This window comes from Aquarana catesbeiana, linkage group LG06 (genome assembly GCF_042186555.1).
Source record: "Aquarana catesbeiana isolate 2022-GZ linkage group LG06, ASM4218655v1, whole genome shotgun sequence".
NCBI lineage: Eukaryota > Metazoa > Chordata > Amphibia > Anura > Ranidae > Aquarana > Aquarana catesbeiana.
This window is the reverse complement of record NC_133329.1, coordinates 133015039-133036366: the sequence shown is the minus strand read 5'-3', so window position 1 is coordinate 133036366 and position 21328 is coordinate 133015039. Positions and strand designations below refer to the sequence as shown.

General features: G+C 42.9%; 1 protein-coding gene across 1 annotated transcript in view; it reads right to left on the bottom strand.

The window, feature by feature from the left end:
- Positions 1–6713: 6713 nt before the first annotated feature.
- The window catches only part of ADAP1 (ArfGAP with dual PH domains 1), a 387735-nt gene continuing 373120 nt past the window's right edge, over positions 6714–21328 (bottom strand). Inside the window, exons 9-11 of the mRNA XM_073636836.1 lie at positions 21122–21193; positions 19045–19273; positions 6714–6796 (exon numbers count right to left, since the gene is read on the bottom strand). Of these exons, the coding sequence (XP_073492937.1) occupies positions 6768–6796; positions 19045–19273; positions 21122–21193 (330 nt within the window). The 3' untranslated portion in view covers positions 6714–6767. The remainder of the gene's footprint in view (positions 6797–19044; positions 19274–21121; positions 21194–21328) is intronic.

The window sequence follows — 21328 nt, the reverse complement described above, 5'->3', positions numbered from 1 at the left end:
GAATCAGTGCAAGAATCACATAACACAGGGTATTATATGACTCACCCAAACCAACAAGGCATAAAGTCTTTACACATTAATGAGTGCTAATAAATATATAGTAAATAACCATCATATTATGTTTTCTCAAGAGACTGATACATTGTTTACAATTACAAATACTCTAAAGAGTATAATATATATATATATATATATATATATATATATATATATATATATACACACACACACACACACACACACACACACACACACACACACACACACACACACACATACATACATATACAATATCTCACAAAAGTGAGTACACCCCTCACAATTTTGTAAATATTTTATTATATCTTTTCATGTGAAAACGCTGAAGAAATGACACTTTGCTACAATGTAAAGCAGTGAGTGTACAGCTTGTATAACAGTGTAAATTTGCTATCCCCTCAAAATACCTCAACACACAGCTATTAATGTCTAAACCGCTGCCAACAAAAGTGAGTACACCCCTAAGTGTCCAAATTGGGCACACGGGCGTTGCCCCCTCTATCATGACGCCACCCCTATACGAGTAATGGATAGATTCATGCGTAGCATGAATCTATCCATGGCCACCGCGGCCTCCTCCTATTCATGCATCTGGCCCCTTTCAGGATGCCTGGCACATGAATTACAGCAGCGGGGGTGTTTTTTTGAAGCACCTGGTTGGAGCTATAGGCTCTAATAGGTTTTAAAATAGGGTGGACTCTGAGCACAGAGCATTGCACTCGGAGTCCACCCAGGTTTGTTAGAAAAGCAAATGAATATTTGCTTTTCTAACACTTAACTGCCTCTATGCCAATCAGGAAGCGCTGGTCTGGTACCTGTCACCTGATTGGCTGAAAGGACAGGCGATCCTATTGGAGCCGCCGCTTGACCCACAGCTCGCCGCTGCCGGACCCACTGCCCACCCTACAGCTCGCCGCCAATACCTGCTGCCTGACCCACCACCAAGATGGGGTAAGTGCCAGTCAGACAACACGTGGGGGGTGGGGTGCTGGTTAAATGCCACCAGGGGGTCACAGTGGCTGCATCTCATGGCACAGTGGCTGCAATTGATGGCACAGTGGCTGCATTTGATGTGTACAGTGGCTGCAATTGATGGGCACAGTGGCTGCAATTGATGGGCATAGTGGCTGCAATTGATAGGCACAATGGCTGCAAATGATGGCCACAGTGGCTGCATTTGATGGGCACAGTGGCTGCAATTGATGGGTTTTTCGGTTTGTTTGTGCCTCCCCCCCAAAAAAACTAATTTGAGCACCAGCTGCCACTGGTGGCCACCATTATTTTCCAGCACTGCCTTAACCCTCTTGGGCATGGAGTTCACCAGAGCTTCACAGGTTGCCACTGGAGTCCTCATCCACTCCTCCATTACGGCATCATGGAGCTGGTGGATGTTAGAGACCTTGCGCTCCTCCACCTTGCATTTGAGGATGCCCCACAGATGCTCAAGACGGTTTAGGTCTGGAGACATGCTTTCATGTCCATCACTTTTACCCTCAGCTTCTTTAGCAAGGCAGTTGTTGTCTTGGAGGTGTGTTTGGGGTCATTTTCATGTTGGAATACTGCCCTTCGGCCCAGTCTCCGAAAAGAGGGGACCATGCTCTGCTTCAGTATGTCACAGTACATGTTGACATTCATGGTTCCCTTAATGAACTGCAGCTCCCCAGTGCTGCACCACTCATGCAGCCCCAGACCATGACACTCCCACCACCATGCTTGACTGAGACACACTTGTCTTTGTACTCCTCACCTGGTTTCCACCACACACGCTTGACACCATCTGAACCAAATAGGTTTATCTTGGTCTCATGAGACCACAGGACATGGTTCCAGTAATCTATGTCCTTAGTCTGCTTGTCTTCAGCAAACTGTTTGCGGGCTTTCTTGTGCATCATCTTTAGAAGAGGCTTCCTTCTGGGGCGACAGTCATGCAGACCAATTTGATGCAGTGTGTGGCATATGGTCTGAGCACTGACATGCTGACCCCCCACACCTTCAACCGAGGGCAGCAATGCTGGCAGCACTCATATGTCTATTTCCCAAAGACAACCTCTGGATATGATGCTGAGCACATGTACTCTACTTCTTTGGTCAACCATGGGGAGGTCTGTTCTGAGTGCAACCTGTCCTGTTAAACTTCTGTATGTTCTTGGCCATCATGCTGCAGCTCAGTTTCAGGGTCTTGGCAATCTTGTTATAGCCTAGGCCATCTTAATGTAGAGCAACATTTCTTTTTTCAGATCCTCAGAGTTCTTTGCCATGAGGTGCCATATTGAACTTCCAGTGACCAGTATGAGAGAGTGAGAGCGATAACACCAAATTTAACACACCTGCTTGCCATTCACACCTGAGAGCTTGTAACACTAACAAGTCACAGGACACCAGGGAGGGAGAATGGCTAATTGGGCCCAATTACACTGTTATACAAGCTGTACACTCACTACTTAACATTGTAGCAAAGTTTCATTTCTTCAGTGTTGTCACATGAAAAGATATAATAAAATATTTACAAAAATGTGAGGGGTGTACTCACTTTTGTGAGATACTGTATATATGCAGTATATTGTCAAAAGTATTGGGATGCCTGGCTTTACATGCATATGAACTTCAATGGCATCCCACTCTAATGCCCCGTACACACGGTCGGACATTGATCGGACATTCCGACAACAAAATCCTAGGATTTTTTCAGACGGATGTTGGCTCAAACTTGTCTTGCATACACACGGTCGCACAAAGTTGTCGGAAAATCCGATCGTTCTAAACGCGGTGACGTAAAACACGTACGTCGGGACTATAAACAAGGCAGTGGCCAATAGCTTTCATCTCTTTATTTATTCTGAGCATGCGTGGCACTTTGTCCGTCGGATTTGTGTACACACGATCGGAATTTCCGACAACGGATTTTGTTGTCGGAAAATTTTATATCCTGCTCTCAAACTTTGTGTGTCGGAAAATCCGATGGAAAATGTGTGATGGAGCCTACACACGGTCGGAATTTCCGACAACAAGGTCCTATCACACATTTTCCGTCGAAAATCCGACCGTGTGTATGGGGCATTAGTCCGTAAGGTTCGATATTGAGTTGGCCCACCCTGTACAGCTATAACAGCTTCAACTCTCCTGGGAAGGCTGTCTAAAAGGTTTAGAAGTGCGTCTATGGGAATGTTTGACCATTCTTCCAGAAGCGCATTTGTGAGGTCAGGCACTGATGTGGACGAGAAGGCCTGGCTCGCAGTCTCTGGAATAATTCACCCCAAAGGTGTTCTATCGGGTTGAGGTCAGGACTCTGTACAGGCCAGTCAAATTCCTACAACCCAAACTCGCTCATCCATGTCTTTATGGACCTTGTTTGTGCACAATCATGTTGGAACAGGAAGGGGCCATCCCCAAACTGTTCCCACAAAGTTGGGAGCATGAAATTGCCCAAAATGTCTTGGTATACTGACGCCTTAAGAGTTCCCTTCACCGGAGCTAAGGGGCCAAGCCCAACCCCTGAAAAACAACCCCACACCATAATCCCCCTTCACCAAATGATTTGGACCAGTGCACAAATCAAGGTTAATAAACACATGGATAAGCGAGTTTGGGGTGGAGGAACTTGACTGGCCTGCACAGTCCTGACCTCAACCCGATAGAACACCTTTGGGATGAATTAGTGCAGAAACTGTGAAGCAAGGCATTCTTGTCCACATCAGTGCCTGATCTTACAAATGTGCTTCTGGAAGAATGGTCAAACATTCCCACAGACACACTCCTAAACCTTGTTGACAGCCTTCCTAGAAGAGTTGAAGCTGTTATAGCTGCAAAGGGTGGACCAACTCAACATTGAACCCTATGGACTAAGACTGGGATGTCATTATAGTTCAGTGCGTGTAAAGGCAGGCGTCCCAATACGTTTGGTAATATAGTGTGTGTGTGTGTGTATATATATATATAACATTTTATAAAGCCTTAGTTCTCTCTGATAATGAAATAAACTTCAGTGCAACCAGATTTCTTTATTATGTTCTGTTGAGTGGCCAAGGGCCAATATACTTTAAAGCGGATGTCCGCTGACGGTTTGTATTTATTTTTTTTTCAAACACTTAAAACATCACATAATGACAATGGCACACTCACGTTTTGCGTTAATTTCCTCCCCAGATGTCCGGTTTTGTTGCAAAAAATACGTTTTTAAAAATGTGGATGGCCGTTTTCATCATGCTTGTGGGCATTTAAAGCCCACAAGCATTCACTTCCTAGTTCCAGTGATTCTGACCTACCAGCATTCCTTGCTGGTTCCCGCGCATGCTCAGTTGTAACGGCGCGGGGCGTCGTAAACATCCTGGTTGCCTTCACAACGGGCAACATCTTAGGAAGTTCCCGCCCCGTTGCGATGTCTAAAAATAGTATACACAGCATGTAAAACACCCTACAAACGTGACTGACATAATCGCATCACTTCTTTTCAAATCCCGCGATATTTCGCGGCGGGCCTCCGCACTGATTCCTGGGAACAATGACACTAGCTCCCAGGAGACAGTGCGGCGTGGTGGAAATTACGACAATACCCGCAAAATACCCGCCCATAGCCGCAGGGAGAAAAAAGACCGAAGCACATATACACAGGTACACCCGGAAAAAAAAAGTTCCTTTTTGCATTCTATGCTGTTGTCTAATATGAATGAGCTAAACTTTGAAAATTGTGTGAACATCCGCTTTAAATCTTTAGCCAGGTCTGCCCTCCACCAATGACATACCAGGGTGTGCATGGCTCACCAATATATCAAGTCATAGATTCTCATCCTGCTATCAAATAATATTTTACATAAAACAGACATTTTACAGCATAAATACAATTAGCTTCCAACGAAAATCTTCACCCACAATGTTTTAAAGCCTAGTTGAAGCCTCTAAGCAAATGCTAACAATAAACTTGAATGCTGCAAAGTAGTGTTATATGTCTATATCACCCCTTAGCTCCTACAAAAAAAGTCCTTGCCTCACACTTTGTTATAGTGAAGGACCACAGACCTCTGTGTGAGACCAGTGGTCTCTCTGCAATTGTCTGCAACATCCTCCACTGAGTCACTGCTACAGACCTCCAGTGCTTGTTTGCATGCTATAGAAAAGTGTGAGACAAGGATCTTTCTGCTGAGGCAGAGGGATGATTTAACAAGACAAAAAGGGGAGACATATAACTATTTTATTGCACCCTGATAATTTGTCCCTAGACAATTTGGGCTTTAAAATCCATACTGTACCTTGCTTGCAATGCAAACAATGCAATAAGGTTTTTGTACAGTTGACTCTGGAGTTGAGTTATATGCAATGTAGGTGAAGGTGGTAAATGGTAATGTAAAACTTCTCAAATTTTTTTTTAACAGGCTAGCTGTGTGTGATAAACAATGCGTGAGAGCCAAAATAATAGTTATTTTTTTTCACCATAGTTTTTTTCTGAATGACATCGCCAGCATTCTTTTAGACTTCTTATGAATTGCACAATTTCAGTATATGGACCTTGTTCTGTTGCTGTCAACATACAGTATGCACCACAAGTGAACTTGTTCATGTCTATTGCAATGACAGACTTTCCTACCTTAAGGTGAACCTATGCCCATGTACACTAAAATATTTGCATATTCCGAATTAACAGTAAAGCATTTTAAAACAAAATACTCATTCTCCTCTACACCTATAGGGACTGTGAAGAAATGAATCTTCAAAATTCACAACAGAAGCAATGAAACATTTTTTTTCTCCTATTACTTTCTATTGCAATAGAATCTTTACAGCCTGCCAACCCCCTGATATAAACACACAGCAGGTGTATCTAAGCTGTTAGAAATGGGATCAAACCAGACTTAGAGTCTTTGTTTTGATCTTTGAGAATTAACTACTTCACAGTGCAAGCAGCTAGAGAGGTGAGTGATGACTTATTTTGACTGCTTGTTAAGAATGTGTAAATACCTTGATGTTCATTGGGCACAGAAGCACTTTAAATATTTGAGAGTACTCTAAATTCCATGTGTGCATGTGTAACAAGTGATACTGGTGATGCAAAAATCCCAAAACTCAGCTCTCTTCTGTGCTTGGCCAAAGTTGCCTATCTTCTTGACAAACGGACAGAATGGCACACACACATAATGTTAGGAGCCATCAGAGTCAGGAAAGTAAAAACAAGTGATTATATTTAGAGATCCCTTTTTCCAGTCTACAACTGAATTATCATTTAGAACACATCTTCTTAAATAGCCAGAGACCTTACGGTTTAGTGGTTTAATCAGAATTACAATTATGCCCATACTATGGAAGATGGGGCAATTTTTGAAGTGAAATATTCATTCACACGAGAAAAGGAAAAGTCACTCAGGGAATGTTGATTATAGACAAGTTTCTATACTTCATTAAAAAAGATTCAATCGAAATTTATCATGATCCTTGGTTAATGCACCACCTGGATGCTATGTAATAATGAATTTCCCCTCAGTAACTGGATAAACTTCATAAATCTCTTCCATTTAGGCCACTGCTGAGGATGGGTATGGCACGAAACACATAGACAGACATTACGCTGGCATGCTCAGTCCTTGGATGAACTGTAGTGGAAAGCAGAACTTGTTGGGCAGAGCTGCTCCCAGTATATCACAGTGGGGTTCCCATTCTTCCCTTTTAATAGTCTCTTCACCTTGTAGATATATTTTTGCTCTGCCATAAATCTTGTGCAACAGTTGTAGGAACCCTCTGTGCTATGGTTTATGCTTGAAGTGGGCTTCCACTGTAATGAAAGATTTGTAGTTAAAGGGAGACCAAAAATCACATCCCCTAAGTATACACAACTGCCTACAGCAGCAGAATCACTTTGCTTTCTGCTATCCCATTATAGGAAAAAAGCTCCCTAAAATGTCTGCTTTTGTATTTACCCTCTGTTCATACTTGCTGCTGTTCTGCTTAGCTCCTGAGAGAGAAGTTAAATCGATTAGATTTTGAGTATGAGGAAGCATGTCACTTACTCCCATTTCTCCTATGTGACAGTGCTTGTACTTAACAATTGGCCACTCATTCATTCAGCACTGTCACATGGGGTAGGAGACTACTTAGAGCTTAGAAAAGTCTTCTTCCCCTTTTCCCCTTGCTTCAGCTGCTGAGTGGAGTGGTCTAAGCTACTCCAGGGGCTGAAATTAAACATGTTGCTTTGCCTGCAAAAACAAAGCACAGATTCGATTTAAAATAGATCTGTAGCCAAACAAACAACTCACCCCCCACCCTACCAATTCTGACACTCCAACCACCACCTTGCTTTAAAAATGGTAGTTTTCTAGTTTAGTGTTATTAAAATGACCTTTTGATTTCATTCTGTAGACTGTAGAGAATGTGCCTCCACTATAACCATACCCCACTCTGTGAGTCCTCAGTTTTGTAGCAAGCAATGCAGAGCAAATAAAAGAAAATAAGGGAAGATGGCCCGTGTCCTATACTGTACCAAAGATATGGTATTTAAAAGTAAGTCAAAATTCCTCTTACCATAATTGTATAATATGGACACAGGCAGACTATTCATACACCATGGGACATCCCCAAGCAATGAATAGGAAGGGTAGACAATAATGAGCCAAACAGATCAGTGCCAGCAGGCCCAAAAAAACAAGGGCCAGAAGACCCAACTCAGAGTGTCTATGTAGCATGTTCTTCTGGGTCAGTTTGGTATAATTAGTATCACCATTTTCCTCTCTTGCCCTATTTTCTTCAGCACATAAGGTATGATATGCACTGGAGGGAAGGTGTAAATTGGCCTGAATTGAGACCAGAAGATTATCAAGGCATCTGAGGCTAAAGATAGAGGATCCTCGGTTCTGGTAACAAAAGGAGATAATTTGTTGTTTGAAACTGGAGGCTAGGATGTTCACGTCTTGAGCCTCCCATTTTATGGCATATCAGGTTGAAGGGCCCATTCCCCTTGATCCAGGAAGGGCCCATTCCCCTTGATCCAGGTGATGGCGGCTGAGAGAATTCTCTTTCCAATAGTCCACTTCTGTTACGTGGACCAGAGAGATCACTAGACAGTAGCTTCTGTCCATGATATTATCTGGTTTGCTTCATTCCAGACATCCAGACTCCTGGTGCCCCCTAATGGCTGATGTAGGCCACAGTCATGAAATTGTCTGACTACATCCTGATTGGGTGTCCCTTTAGAAGGGGGGTCCACTGCTACAGAGTCAGCTGAACTGCTCTGAGTTGCAAGTTGATGATGGGGAGCTTGATTTCCCTTAGTGACCATGCTCCTTGGACTGTCAGGAATTGGAATACTCCTCCCCAGCTTAAAAGACTTGCATCTGTTGTGATAAAAGTACAATTATAGGAAAAGAAGGACTTTTTCACTGTTAGGATTAGAGTGGGGATCCACCAAGACTGTGAATTCCTTGCTTGGCTGGACAGGAGAATGGGCAAATCAAGAAAAGGAGCATGCTTTTTCCAGGTCAACAAGTTGTTTAGCCAAAGAGTTCTTGAATGAAATTGGGCAAATAGTACTGCCTTGAAGGAAGCCACCATTAAACTCTCAGTGTGGGATGTCTATTCGATCTCAATTTTTGATCTTTTATGGGAGAAATAATTTTGCTTGGGATGTGTCCAAAACCAGATCCAAGTATTTCAGACAAAACAATTCCTGGAAAGCAGATTTGGTGAAACTGATAATCTGCCCAACGAACTTCAGAGAATCAGAATTGTCTATCTGAATCTAGATAGCCTGTGACTTGGATACCCTGAGTTCTTAAAAGAGCAAGGAGAGATGCTAAGACCTGTGAGCACTTTGGAAATGAAAGTGGTCAAAGGGCAATGTGACAAGCTGAAAGTGATTGTCTGCCAGTGCAAGGTGCAGAAAGCGTTGATGAGGTAGGTAAATGGAAACATGCAAGACAAAAAAAAAGGAAAATGCTGTTACTGACCACTGGGGGCATATGGAAACATTCCATGAAAACCATAAATTGCAGAAAAAAGTAACAATGTTGTACATGAATGAAATTTGTGTTTTGGCAGAAGTAATAATAAAAGACTCAATATTATATAAATGAGAGTAACCCTATATCATATTTAGAGCATAAAAGTAGTGAAAACAAAAATAAAAACAAGCCCTGGAGATGTAGCTAGTTGTTAAATACTGAATACAGTATTACCTCTAGCTAATGGCTCTGCTATCTCCTTGTGCTAGGCTTAGGAAATCTGCAAATAACAAAGGGAGAAAACAGCCTCATAGAATAGTATAACTATTCAGTGGAGCAAAATCAAAACAGTAACTGTTGCACTCACAAGTCTAGTAAAGAAACAGGCATGTCACAATGTGTAGAAAGTCCCTTCACTAATAGATCAAGCCAACCGGCTACAGCTGATTACCCAGCTGCGGCTGTAGTCGGTTCTGAGTGATTTTAAGTCCAGAATAAGACAAATACCCCTATTGGGCATTGGTACCCGTAAACAAGTTTGAGTAGAGTCCTTTGAACCTGTCTTATTGTGGTATTGGCACAACGACTCTCTGGGACAAAAGATGGTTCAGAGCATTCTGCAAATTCTAACTGTCCTTGAAGAAAACAGTGATGGTGTTTTGAACTCTATTTTGTACCCCTTTCAAACCACCAATTGATTGACATGCAAACTTTAACAGACGTCCCCCAGTCTTAGGAGTATGGGTGCTCTTTTATTTGTGAGGAATGCTTAAGGAAGGCTTGGTGGCCTTTGTGGACCAAAACCCGAGCTGAAAGGAAGGGCTAAACATAGATTTTGAATTTGAAGCCTGGTTAGAGCAAACAGGTGCTCTGTGTTTGGAGGAGATAGGGGCTCCCGAGGAGGGGGATTTCGGATTCTTCCACTGTAAAAGTAGAATCTTCCCAACAGTGATCCCTTTGATTGAATTGCCTCATGAAATAGATGGTTTCATTGGTAGGGAATATGTGTAGAACAACTTTTTCAGGCGGCTTCAGCTGTCCAATTTTTAAGCCATAAGATTCTGTACAAGTGAATAGAAATTAGAGCCATTATGGAGATTTGTCTCATGAAATGTACTAGGACATTCACAAAAAAGATGAAGGCAATTGCTGTAATTGCTCTTGCTTGGCAAGATCCTTAAATACAGGGTCATGTTGGTGGTTCATTGTCCTAGTCCAGTTAACTGGAGTTTGACAAACTGAAATTGCAGCAAGGTCTAGTTGCAAAGCTGGGCCTGCAAAAGAAACAAGATCTTTTAAAAGCATTTTCTTAATTATTTTAGGAAGAGTGAAAATACTTTATGGGTTTGTCTTCTACCGCAGATTCTATCTGTGCATGAACAGGGAATGTTTTGCAGGTCTGTTTGTACCCATAGGGGCATGGAGAGTCAGGATACACATTGCCAAGGCGTTTGTGCATAGAGGCAATGCGCTTTTTAACATTAGGAAGCATGTTGAGTGAAGCTTCATCTTCAATACAGTGACATTCTGAGGAAGAAAAAATGTCCGCAGCTTCCTCCAGTACTGCCTCAATAACCTTTTCATTCCCATCTATATCTGCACCCTTTAGGACCAGTATATCAGGATCCAACTCAAGTTCAGAAACAGTAGTAGGGGAAGAGGCATGATGTTTTTTTAAGTCCCTGGACGAAGATGGCTGTATTAAGGCCATAATCTGTCTGAGGAAATGTGACATAGATGCAGCGAATTCTGCTTTAGTCGGATAGGCCATTTTTTTCCTTTTTCAGATCATTTTGCCTGAAATAGAGCTAGAATCAGATGCTGAGGCTGGTGATAGAGCCGGCTCTTGCTCCAATGCACAGGATACATTGTCACTCTGGAGGTTGAGTGTTGTGTTGGCCTCAGCAGAGCAAATATTGGCCTGCAATAATGAATGGGAACGGTTTCCAAGGTTTTACCAAGGTTGTACAAATCCAGATACACTGCTTCTATATCGGTATGAGAAGACAGTTGTTTGAGGAAATTGAAAATACAATTATAAAGAAAAAATAATAAACTGCTTAAGGTAAGAGTAATATTCTCTGTGAAGGAGAAAAGGTCCACCATCTTGAGACACTACCACAAAACTGAGGACTCATGAAGTGTGATAGGGTTATAGGGAGACACCCTAGGGGTGTATCCTCAAAAGCTTTACCAGTGTCCAATCACCTGAAGGTAGACACGCATAATCCATGATGTATTAATAATCTGCCTGTGTCCTGTACTGTACAAGCAAGATATATAACGTATTGCTTGTGTGATTAGTTAACTGTTTTTGTTAAAAATTTGCAGTTAAATTGTAGGCATCTTCTAATGAAACCAAAGACAAGGCTTCCTCTACGACAGAAGTCTATTCAGAAATCAGTTTGACATCATGAAACAAACATTTCTTCAGAATAATGGTATACATTTGCAACAGTTTACTAAAATACTAACAATGCATAAACAGTACCTTAAAAAGTATTCATACACCTTGAAATTTTTCACATTTTGTCATGTTACAACCAAAAACGTAAATGTATTTTATTGGGTTTTTATGTGATAGACCAACACAAAGTGGCAATAATTGTGAAATGGAAGGAAAATGATAAATGGTTTTCACATTTTTTTTACAAATAAATATCTGAAAATTGTGGTGTGCATTTGTATTCAGCCCCCTTTACTCTGATACCCCTAACTAAAATCTAGTGGAACCAATTGCCTTCAGAAGTCACCTAATTAGTAAACAGAGTCCACCTGTGTGTTATTTAATCTCAGTATTGATGCAGCTGTTCTGTGAAGCCCTCAGAGGTTTGTTAGAGAAACTTGGTGAACAGCATTATGAAGACCAAGGAACACACCAGACAGGTCAGGGATAAAGTTGTGGAGATAGAGCAGGGTTAGGTAAAAAAAAAAAAAGGAATCCAAGCTTTGAACATCTCAAGGATCACTGTTCAATCCAACATCTGAAAATGGAAAGAGTATGGCACAACTGCAAACCTACCAAGACATGCCCGTCCACCTAAAGTAAACTGACAGGCCGGGCAAGGAGAGCATTAATCAGAGAAGCAGCCACGAGGACCATGGTAACTCTGGAGGAGCTGCAGAGATTCACAGCTCAGGTGGGAGAATCTGTCCACAGGACAACTATTAGTCATGCACTCCACAAATCTGCCCTTTATGGAAGATTGGCAAGAAGAAAGCCATTGTTGAAAGAAAGCCATAAGAAGTCCCGTTGCATTTTGTGAGAAGCCATGTGGGGGACACAGCAAACATGTGGAAGAAGGTGCTCTGGTCAGATGAGACCAAAATTGAACTATTTAGCCTTAAAGCAAAACGCTATGTGTGGTGGAAAACTAACACAGCACCGGTGTTAATTTTGACATCAAATTTCTTTAGAATTTCCAAACTCATTATATACTCCTGGAGTAGAAATTTAATAAGATGTTATTATTTATTGTATTAAGTAGGGTTGCACCGATACCAGTTTTTTAAGACCGAGTACAAGTACCGATACTTTTCCTCAAGTACTCGCTGTACACCAATTACTGATTTTTACTTTTTTTTTATTTACATTTTTATAACTTTAACTTTTTTGGTGGAGAGGTGGGGAGGGGTTATTTTTTAGGGTGAAGAGGTGGTTATTGTTTAGGGTGGAGAGGTGGGGGGCGGTGTTATTGTTTAGGGTGGGGAGGGGGTTATTGTTTAGGGTGGAGAGGTGGGGGGCGGTGTTATTGTTTAGGGTGGGGAGGGGGTTATTGTTTAGGGTGGAGAGGTGGGGGGGGTGTTATTGTTTAGGGTGGAGAGGTGGGGAGGGGTGTTATTGTTTAGGGTGGAGAGGTGGGGAGGGGTGTTATTGTTTAGGGTGGAGAGGGGGTTATTGTTTAGGGTGGAGAGGTGGGAGGGGTGTTATTGTTTAGGGTGGAGAGGTGGGGAGGGGGTTATTGTTATGGTTTGTATATGCAGGAAGGGAGGGGGGAGGGGAAGAGGGGTATTTAGGAACCCATACACTGCCATTCACTGCACTACAACACTCAGCAGACCTGCCCTCCCCCTACAAGAAGTTCTGCAGCAGCTAAGACACTTAGGGAAAGTCATCAGAGGTGGGGGGGGGAGCAAAGCCTGGCTCAGTGCAGGACACACTACTCACTAGGCAGATCTGTCACCCGGCAGCAACCCGCAGAGGAGCCCGTGGAGAAGCACATCGCCCAGAGACAGCTGAAACGCCATTGGTTGTTAAGGACGCGGCGGCCCCGCTGTATACATTTCCTCTGTCAGCAGGGGAATGCCGCTGACAGATGAAAGAGCCGAACCTGAAGGTATCGGTTTCAGGTATTGGTGCATTTGCACGAGTATCGATACTTGTGCAAATGCTTGGTATCGGTGCAACCCTAGTATTAAGGTTTGAGCATGCACTGCAGACACAGATTTAGCCATTATGATATATACCGTCTTTATAAATAAAACCAAGTTTCATAAACAAACAAAAATATTGCTTTTTGACAAGCAGAAGTACCGGTACAACTTGAAAATATAAAAAACCCCCAAAAAACTGTAAACTCTATTGACTGTAATGACATTGCACAAATTAGTTGAATATATTACCAACATTAAATATCAAGCAAAAAAAAAATAAGAAAAGCCTTTTTCTTATTTTTTTTTCTTTTAGCAGCTTAGTAGATGCCCCTACTCATAGTCTTTTGACTAAAATGCCATTTTAACCACTAAGCCACCGCCCACCGTCATATGACGGCTGGACGAGGCTTCTGTTATTCTGGGAGGACGTCATATGACGTCCTCGCCTTCCCGAGCCACTAGGGGGCGCGCGCGCGCCGCCGTGTCACTCGGGACTCGGTGCGCGTGCCCGGCGGCCGCAATGTCCGCCGGGCACCCGCGATTGCCGGGTAACACAGCAGGAGCGTGGATCTGTGCATGTAAACACAGATCCACGTCCTGTCAGAGAGGAGAGGAGACCGATGGTGTGTCCCTTGTACATAGGGACAGCGATCGGTCACCTCCCCCAGTCAGTCCCCTCCCCCCACAGTTAGAATCACCTCCTTAGGTAATACATTAACCCCTCGAGCGCCCCCTAGTGTTAACCCCTTCCCTGCCAGTCACATTTACACAGTAATCAATGCAATTTTATAGCATTGATCGCTGTATAAATGTGAATGGTCCCAAAAATGTGTCAAAAGTGTCCGATGTGTCCGCCGCAATATCGTAGTCACAATAAAAATTGCAGATCGCCGCCATTACTAGTAAAAAATAAATAAATAATAAAAATGCTATAAATCTATCCCGTATTTTGTAGACGCTATAACTTTTGCGCAAACCAATCAATATACGCTTATCGCAATTTTTTTTTACCAAAAATATGTAGAAGAATACGTATCGGCCTAAACTGAGGAAAAAATTTGTTAAAAAAAAAAAAAAAATTGGATATTTATTATAGCAAAAAGTAAAAAATATTGTGTTTTTTCAAAATTGTCCCTCTTCTTTTGTTTATAGCGCAAGAAATAAAAACCGCAGAGGTGATCAAATACCACCAAAAGAAATCTCTATTTGTGGGAAAAAAATGATAAAAATTTAATTAAGGTGCAGTGTAACACGACCGCGCAATTGTCATTCAAAGTGCGACAGCGCTGAAAACTGAAAAATGGCTTGGGCAGGAAGGGGGTGTACGTGCCCTGTATTGAGGTGGTTAACTTTAGTCCTATTTTAGTCTTTTGATTAAAATGCCATTTTAGTTCTAGTCCTATTTTAGTCATTTCATTTGTTTTTGTTTTTGTCGTATTTTAGTTGTAGTCAGAGTCTTCAGTTGGAAATGCGATAACCCTAACCACCAAGACCTGAGGTGTGCTTTGGCCTAGCTGGTCAGTACGCCTATAAGAGGGCATACCCTGAATGTATAAATATGAAAAATGTACAGTGTGTATATGTATATATGAAGGTTTGGGGGAACCGGGTGGGTGGGAACCACAAAAATGAGCCGACGCAGCCCTAGACAGAGGAGGAGGGATATATACCCCTCAGACTCCTCCTACAAATGCAGGCTAGCCTCCGGCCAGCCTTCTAGCTTGTAGTCAGAGTCTTCACTTGGAAATGCGATAACCCTAACCACCAAGACCTGAGATGTGCCTTGGCCTAGCTGGTCAGTACGCCTAAAAGAGGGCAAAAAAGACATGAAAGTAGGTGTGATATGAAAGCTTTGATGAAAGGGCACGTAACAGCAATCAGTCTAGTGAAGTGACAAATACCTGGATGACTTCAGTATAGGGTTCAGGTATGTATCAACTATAACAGGAGGAACTCCAGCACCCCATGTACTTGATGATATGAAAAGGGGCCCCCTGTTGGAACCAGTGAAAGCTGCCCCGATCCTAAACAAATGTGCAGAAAATAGTTTTGGATTAAGCCAAATTTTTGGCGAGTAAACTTGAACATGAGAACAAACTGCTTGTAGTGAGAAGATGCGTGGGAAAAGGGAGCAAGAGCTGTCCAGAGGAACTACTGCAAAATGATTGCAGTAATGCCCTGTACACACAATAGGATTTTCCGATGGAAAATGTGTAATAGGACCTTGTTGTCGGAAATTCCGACTGTGTGTAGGCTCCATCACACATTTTCCATAGGAATTTCCGACACACAAAGTTTGAGAGCTTGCTATAAAATTTCCCGACAACAAAATCCGTTGTCGGAAATTCCAATCGTGTGTACACAAATCCAACACACAAAGTGCCACGCATGCTCAGAATAAATTAAGAAACGAAAGCTATTGGCTACTGCCCCGTTTATAGTCCCGACGTATGTGTTTTACGTCACCGCATTCAGAACGATCGGATTTTCCGACAACTTTGTGTGACCGTGTGTATGCAAGACAAGTTTGAGCCAACATGCGTCGGAAAAAATCCATGGATTTTGTTGTCGGAATGTCCGATCAATGTCCAACCGTGTGTACAGGGCATTACTGTCGTTCTTGTAAATTATACCACTAACCCCTGGCCTGTCTGTCTATTCTTGTTCATGGGAAGTTGAGAGGGTGAGCCGCAAAAATGGACGGACTATCAGGAGTTTGCAGGGGCCTGAAGTGCTGGACCCAGATAGATACATTTGCTATTATTACATATTATTAAATATTGCTGTGGCAATATACATTGAAAGCCATGGTCATGAACCTGACAAAAATCTTCCCACCCTTGGTACAAGGGGAGATAAAGTTGAGATAATGCAATGGCACGCCATTGTGATTCGCATTGATAAACACTCCCAGGAAGTGAAACATGTACGTCAGGCCTAGCCATGTCAAACCTACGCATGAAGGACATGATGAGAAGGGATCCCAAACTACCTTAATAATGGCTGTGACAAAACCATCCGTAAGAAAAAACATTAAGCTCCCTGACCAACCAGTCCCCATGCAACTGTTACTGCCAGCATTGGGCAAATCACAGATCATGCCGAAGTATGCACAAACCAGGGCAAGTGGAAAAACTCCCGGGGGGCCAACTACACACATCCAAAGATAGCCGAAAACCAGTTAAGTCAGCGGCGTCTGAAACACTCGAAAGACTTGCTCGTTGTTTGTGGAATGAACATGGAGATGCCATTCCAGTCACACAGGAACTGGTTCCAAGTGATGACTTTGGCCCAGACCTTCCACTTTGTGGGCAGCCAAGGGGATGGTAGCTCAGAGCTGAGAGAGACTGCAGATCCCTGGGTACTGACCAGGGTCTTCTAATAGCAGAAAATCAACTAGAAAAAAAATGATCCCCTGACCCCATGCCCTTACCCAAGATCCAATGGAGTGGGCAAAGGTGTCAAATAAGCAAGGACTGCTTTGGACCCGAAGGCAACTTACACTGATAGCCCTGCTGACCTGCTGAACTCCCCCCACATGACTACCCCTGCATGCCCCCCCACCCGGCCGACTGCATGATAACCAAACACGACCATTGCCTGCAATGAACATGCACAGGCAGCCCAGAGAATTTGAAAACATTATGTCACGATGGGGGCACAAGCTGACAGCACTAGAAATGCTGGGACATGTGGTCCCAAGGAAGGTAATCAGGACACAAATGTTTACATTCAGAAATGACCAGAAATTTGGGGAAGGCGCATGGAGGAAGCTGAAGACTGCACCAGTAAAATGAATAAAACGTTAAAAGAGAAAGACAGCGATGAAACCGGAAGTGAACAATATTGCCCCTGCGACCACGGCCCAACTGACCGCTGCACCCCCCCGTTACCTGCCCCGAATAAACACCGGAATGGTGGCATGCTGGCTTCCGATGCGAGTGCCCCCCCCGCCCACATTAGAACCATGAGGAGGTAAATGCACACGCATCCCCAGCAGCCGACCGTGCTGCCACTCTGCTGAACGTGAAACCGGAAGTGACGCGGACGCACTGTAACCCAGAGATGACGCATGTTGGCTGTAACCCAGCAACCACGAAAACGAGGCGACACATCCCTAGACAGAGGAGGAGGGATATATACCCCTCAGACTCCTACAAATGCAGGCTAGCCTCCGTCCAACCTTCTAGCTTGTCTAAAATAGTATTAATTTAGTCTACACAAATATTTTAGTCTACGACATTAACACTGCACTCACTGTACATCACCCTGAACACAGCATCCCCACTGTGAAACATGGTGACGGCAGCATCAAGTTGTGGGGATGATTTTTTTCAGCAGGGACAGAGGACCTGGTCAGAGTTGATGGGAAGATGGATGGAGCCAAATTCAGGGCAATCCTAGAAGAAAACCTGTTAGAGTCTGCAAAAGACTTGAGACTGGGGCGGAGGTTCACCTTTCAGCAGGACAACAACCCTAAACATACAGCCAGAACTACAGTGTAATGGTTTAGATCAAAGGATATGTATGTGTTAGAATGGCCCAGTCAAAGTCCAGACCTAAATCCAATTGAGAATCTGTGGCAAGACCTGAAAATGGCTGTTCACAGACGCTCTCCATCCAATCTAACAGAGCTTGAGCTATTTTGCAAAGAAGAATGGGCAAAAAAATGTCACTCTCTAGATGTGGAAAGCTGTTAGAGACATCCCCAAAAAGACTTGCAGCTGTAATTGCAGTGAAAGGTGGTTCTACAAAATATTGACTCAGGGGGGCTGAATACAAATGCACCCCACGCTTTTCACATATTTATTTACAAAAAAAATTGAAAACCATTTATAATTTTCTTTCCACTTCACAATTATGTGCCACTTTGTGTTGGTCTATCACATACAATCCCAATAAAATAGATTTAAATTTTTGGTTGTAACATGACAACATGTGGAAATTTTCAAGGGGTATGAATACTTTTTCAAGGCACTGTAGTTCACTTAGAGGAGATTGTATTGTTTGGGTTTTCTTTCTCAACAAATATGGAGTTGCACTTCAAATGAACTGGTTCCACGTCATCAGTATTTTCCAGATGCTAGAAACACAATTAATTTAATATAAAATTCTCATGATAGAATGTTGGGGAAAAGCCATAAATACTTGTATGTATTTTATTCTAAGTCTCTGTCTAAAAACATAAGCCAAGAAGCTCAGTATGGCAACCAGGTTACTAGAATTTTTGAAAAGGAGAGGTAAGCAATTGCAGTGTATTTGTTTTATGACAGGTTTCCTATAAGCACATAGCTAGAACAGCCCTTGCTAAGGACTTGCGGCTATTGAGTCATTCAGCCAAATATAACCTGTGAGATCCAAAGTCACTCTTACTACACCACTTGGAGGAACGAGGAACCATTCAGATATAGCCATGGCACAGTTTCATGCCTTATGTGCTGAACTACCTTGTTCTCAAAATAAATGGCTAAACTTGGCACACTAGATGAATGAATCTTGGGCTGCAGCCTGGTTCAGCAATGTAGACAATATGGGAATTGGATTCTTCCAGTAACCTCCCAATGCAAGAATGGTTCATAAAATGTGTCCCCAAAAATAATTGTGAGGATCAGGATTATGACAATTTAATCATGATTACATAATCTCAACATCTGGGACCCACAGAGTTCATATGGCATTTCAATAAATTACTTCTGTAAGTGTTTATTCTTACCTGCATATTCCTGTGGAAGCATTGGCTTACTGAGAACTTTCTGAAAGGCTGCAATCCACTCAGAACGGTCAGTATCTGTTTCACAAGCAAAAAGGAACTTTCTGTCTGGAGTTGTTATTGTGATTCCGTACTGCCAGTGATTTCCTTGTATGGCGGCTGGTAGTCCCTCTTCTACTTTATAGCGGTTTTCTGTGCTCCCTATAAAAACTTCTCCTCTAGGGAAGGCATCCTACAACAGGAAGGTGGTAAGTTACTGCTTGCACTATTTGGGGGGGGGGGACCAGTAACACAAATATTATATCTAAACCTAATTATTATTAGGTCAGCAGAAGTACTATGGATATGAGATGGCAAGTTGCTATGTTGGCTTGTTGTACTAACTCCCCCCTCACCCATTACACCAGTGGTTCTCAACTCCTGTCCTCAGGACCTACTAACAGGCCAGGTTTGCAAGATAACTGAAATACATCACAGGTGATATCAGTGATTGCAGTCTTCTAGTCTGCATCTCCCCAAAGTAATACTTAAAATCTGGCCTGTCTGGCCCGCTCCATTAGGGGCGTCGCCCCCCCAATCCATGCCCCCTGCCCCTAATCTACATGCAGGGTGCCGGACGCATGGATTTCAATGGGGTTTTTTTTTTTTAGGCAAATGATTAGAGCCTGGGGCTCTAATTGGCTTAAAAAAAGTGTGGGTTTGGGGTGCAGAGCACTGCGCCCTGAGCCCACCAAGTTGTCTGACAATAGCAAATTCATATTCACTATGGTCTTCCTGCTTCTCCTTCCGGCCAATCAGGAAGCGGGTCTCAATTGGCCAAGAGGAGATGCGATCGTATTTGCTGCCAAGGAGAAGGAGATGCAGGAAGAAGCCGAAGCTGTCCGCGACCTAGATTGGGTAAGTGCGGGGCTGATGGGTGGACGAGCAAGTGACAAGGGGGTTTTGCCTGATCAACCGACTGAATGGGGGTGGGTGGGTGTTGGTTTGTTTACCCCCCAAAAATGAAGAACCAGCCACCACTGCCTATGCCAAAGGATTCTAAGAGCATTATAGGTTTAAGAGGCATTACCATAGATGCAGTTTGCCTCCATGCCCTCTGTCTCTAACTGAAATTCCTATGGAGCTCTCTGAATACAGAAGAGACGGAAGACAGGGATAATATGTAAATTGGGTTTTCATTTCAACTATTGTGGTTGCAAACCTGCATTTTTTCAGCAAAGCAGCTAAGACTAACCTGAAAAACATATAAAAAGGTGCGCAAACTTGCTGCAAATACAAAATGCCTTCTAAAAAAAAAAAAACTGAGATTGAGGATAATCTAGAGAATACAAAATATCTTTATTCATTCTCATTTATTTAAAAAAAAAAATAACATGTTTAATTTTTAGTCCTGATCACTTGCACTGCCAAAAACATAAGGCTTATGGTTGGCAGCAGTGGAAGGTTATATACACACTCATGGTGTCTTTCCAATGGAAGTAATCTGGCAGCTGCTGGATTGTTTCCACAGACGACCGGAATGTGCTCTCCCCCATTCCCCCATCATGTATCCCGGGCTCCACTATCCTACTCATGGGCCCAGGACCGGTTAGTTGCTTGGTAGAAGGGAGGGAGACCAATGAACATTTTGACTAATTGGCTTCAAAAAAGGGTGGGCTCACACCCAGTTGTGTGACAATAGCAAATTAATATTCGCTATTGTCATCCTGGTCCTCCTCCCGGCCAATCAGGAAGCAGTTCCGGTGACCCGATTGGCCAGGGATTAGGACTTCCTGGCCAATCGGGTCTCAGGACACATTTCTTCATTCCCCCTGACACCAAAGGTAATGATAGTTTACCTACCCCCCCCCCCCCATATATATTAAGCACAAGTCGCCACTGCCTGGAGGTAAAAATATACAAGAGTTTACTACCACTTTAAACAAAATGTCCAATCTTTAGAGTGGTTTTATTTTAGATCAGCATGAATTCAACTTTTGTAACAAGAACTTTCTGTACAAATCACAACAGGCAGTGCGAATGCAGCCCTCATCATCCCACTGTGCCAGATGCATTAAACACTAATAAAACACTCTCTTACCAAAGGATCTTTAAAGTACATTAATCTTCTGTCATCCAAGGTGAACCATCTCTTCTTAAAGCCCTCTGTATGCTAAACACAGAGAGAACACATCAGAAACAAGCAGCGAGTGATAGATTCTAATTAGCAGATAAGTATAAGGTGTACAGTGCTGAGTAGAAAGAGGCACCAAAGGGTGTTTGCTTGGCACAGATCACAGACAGAGAA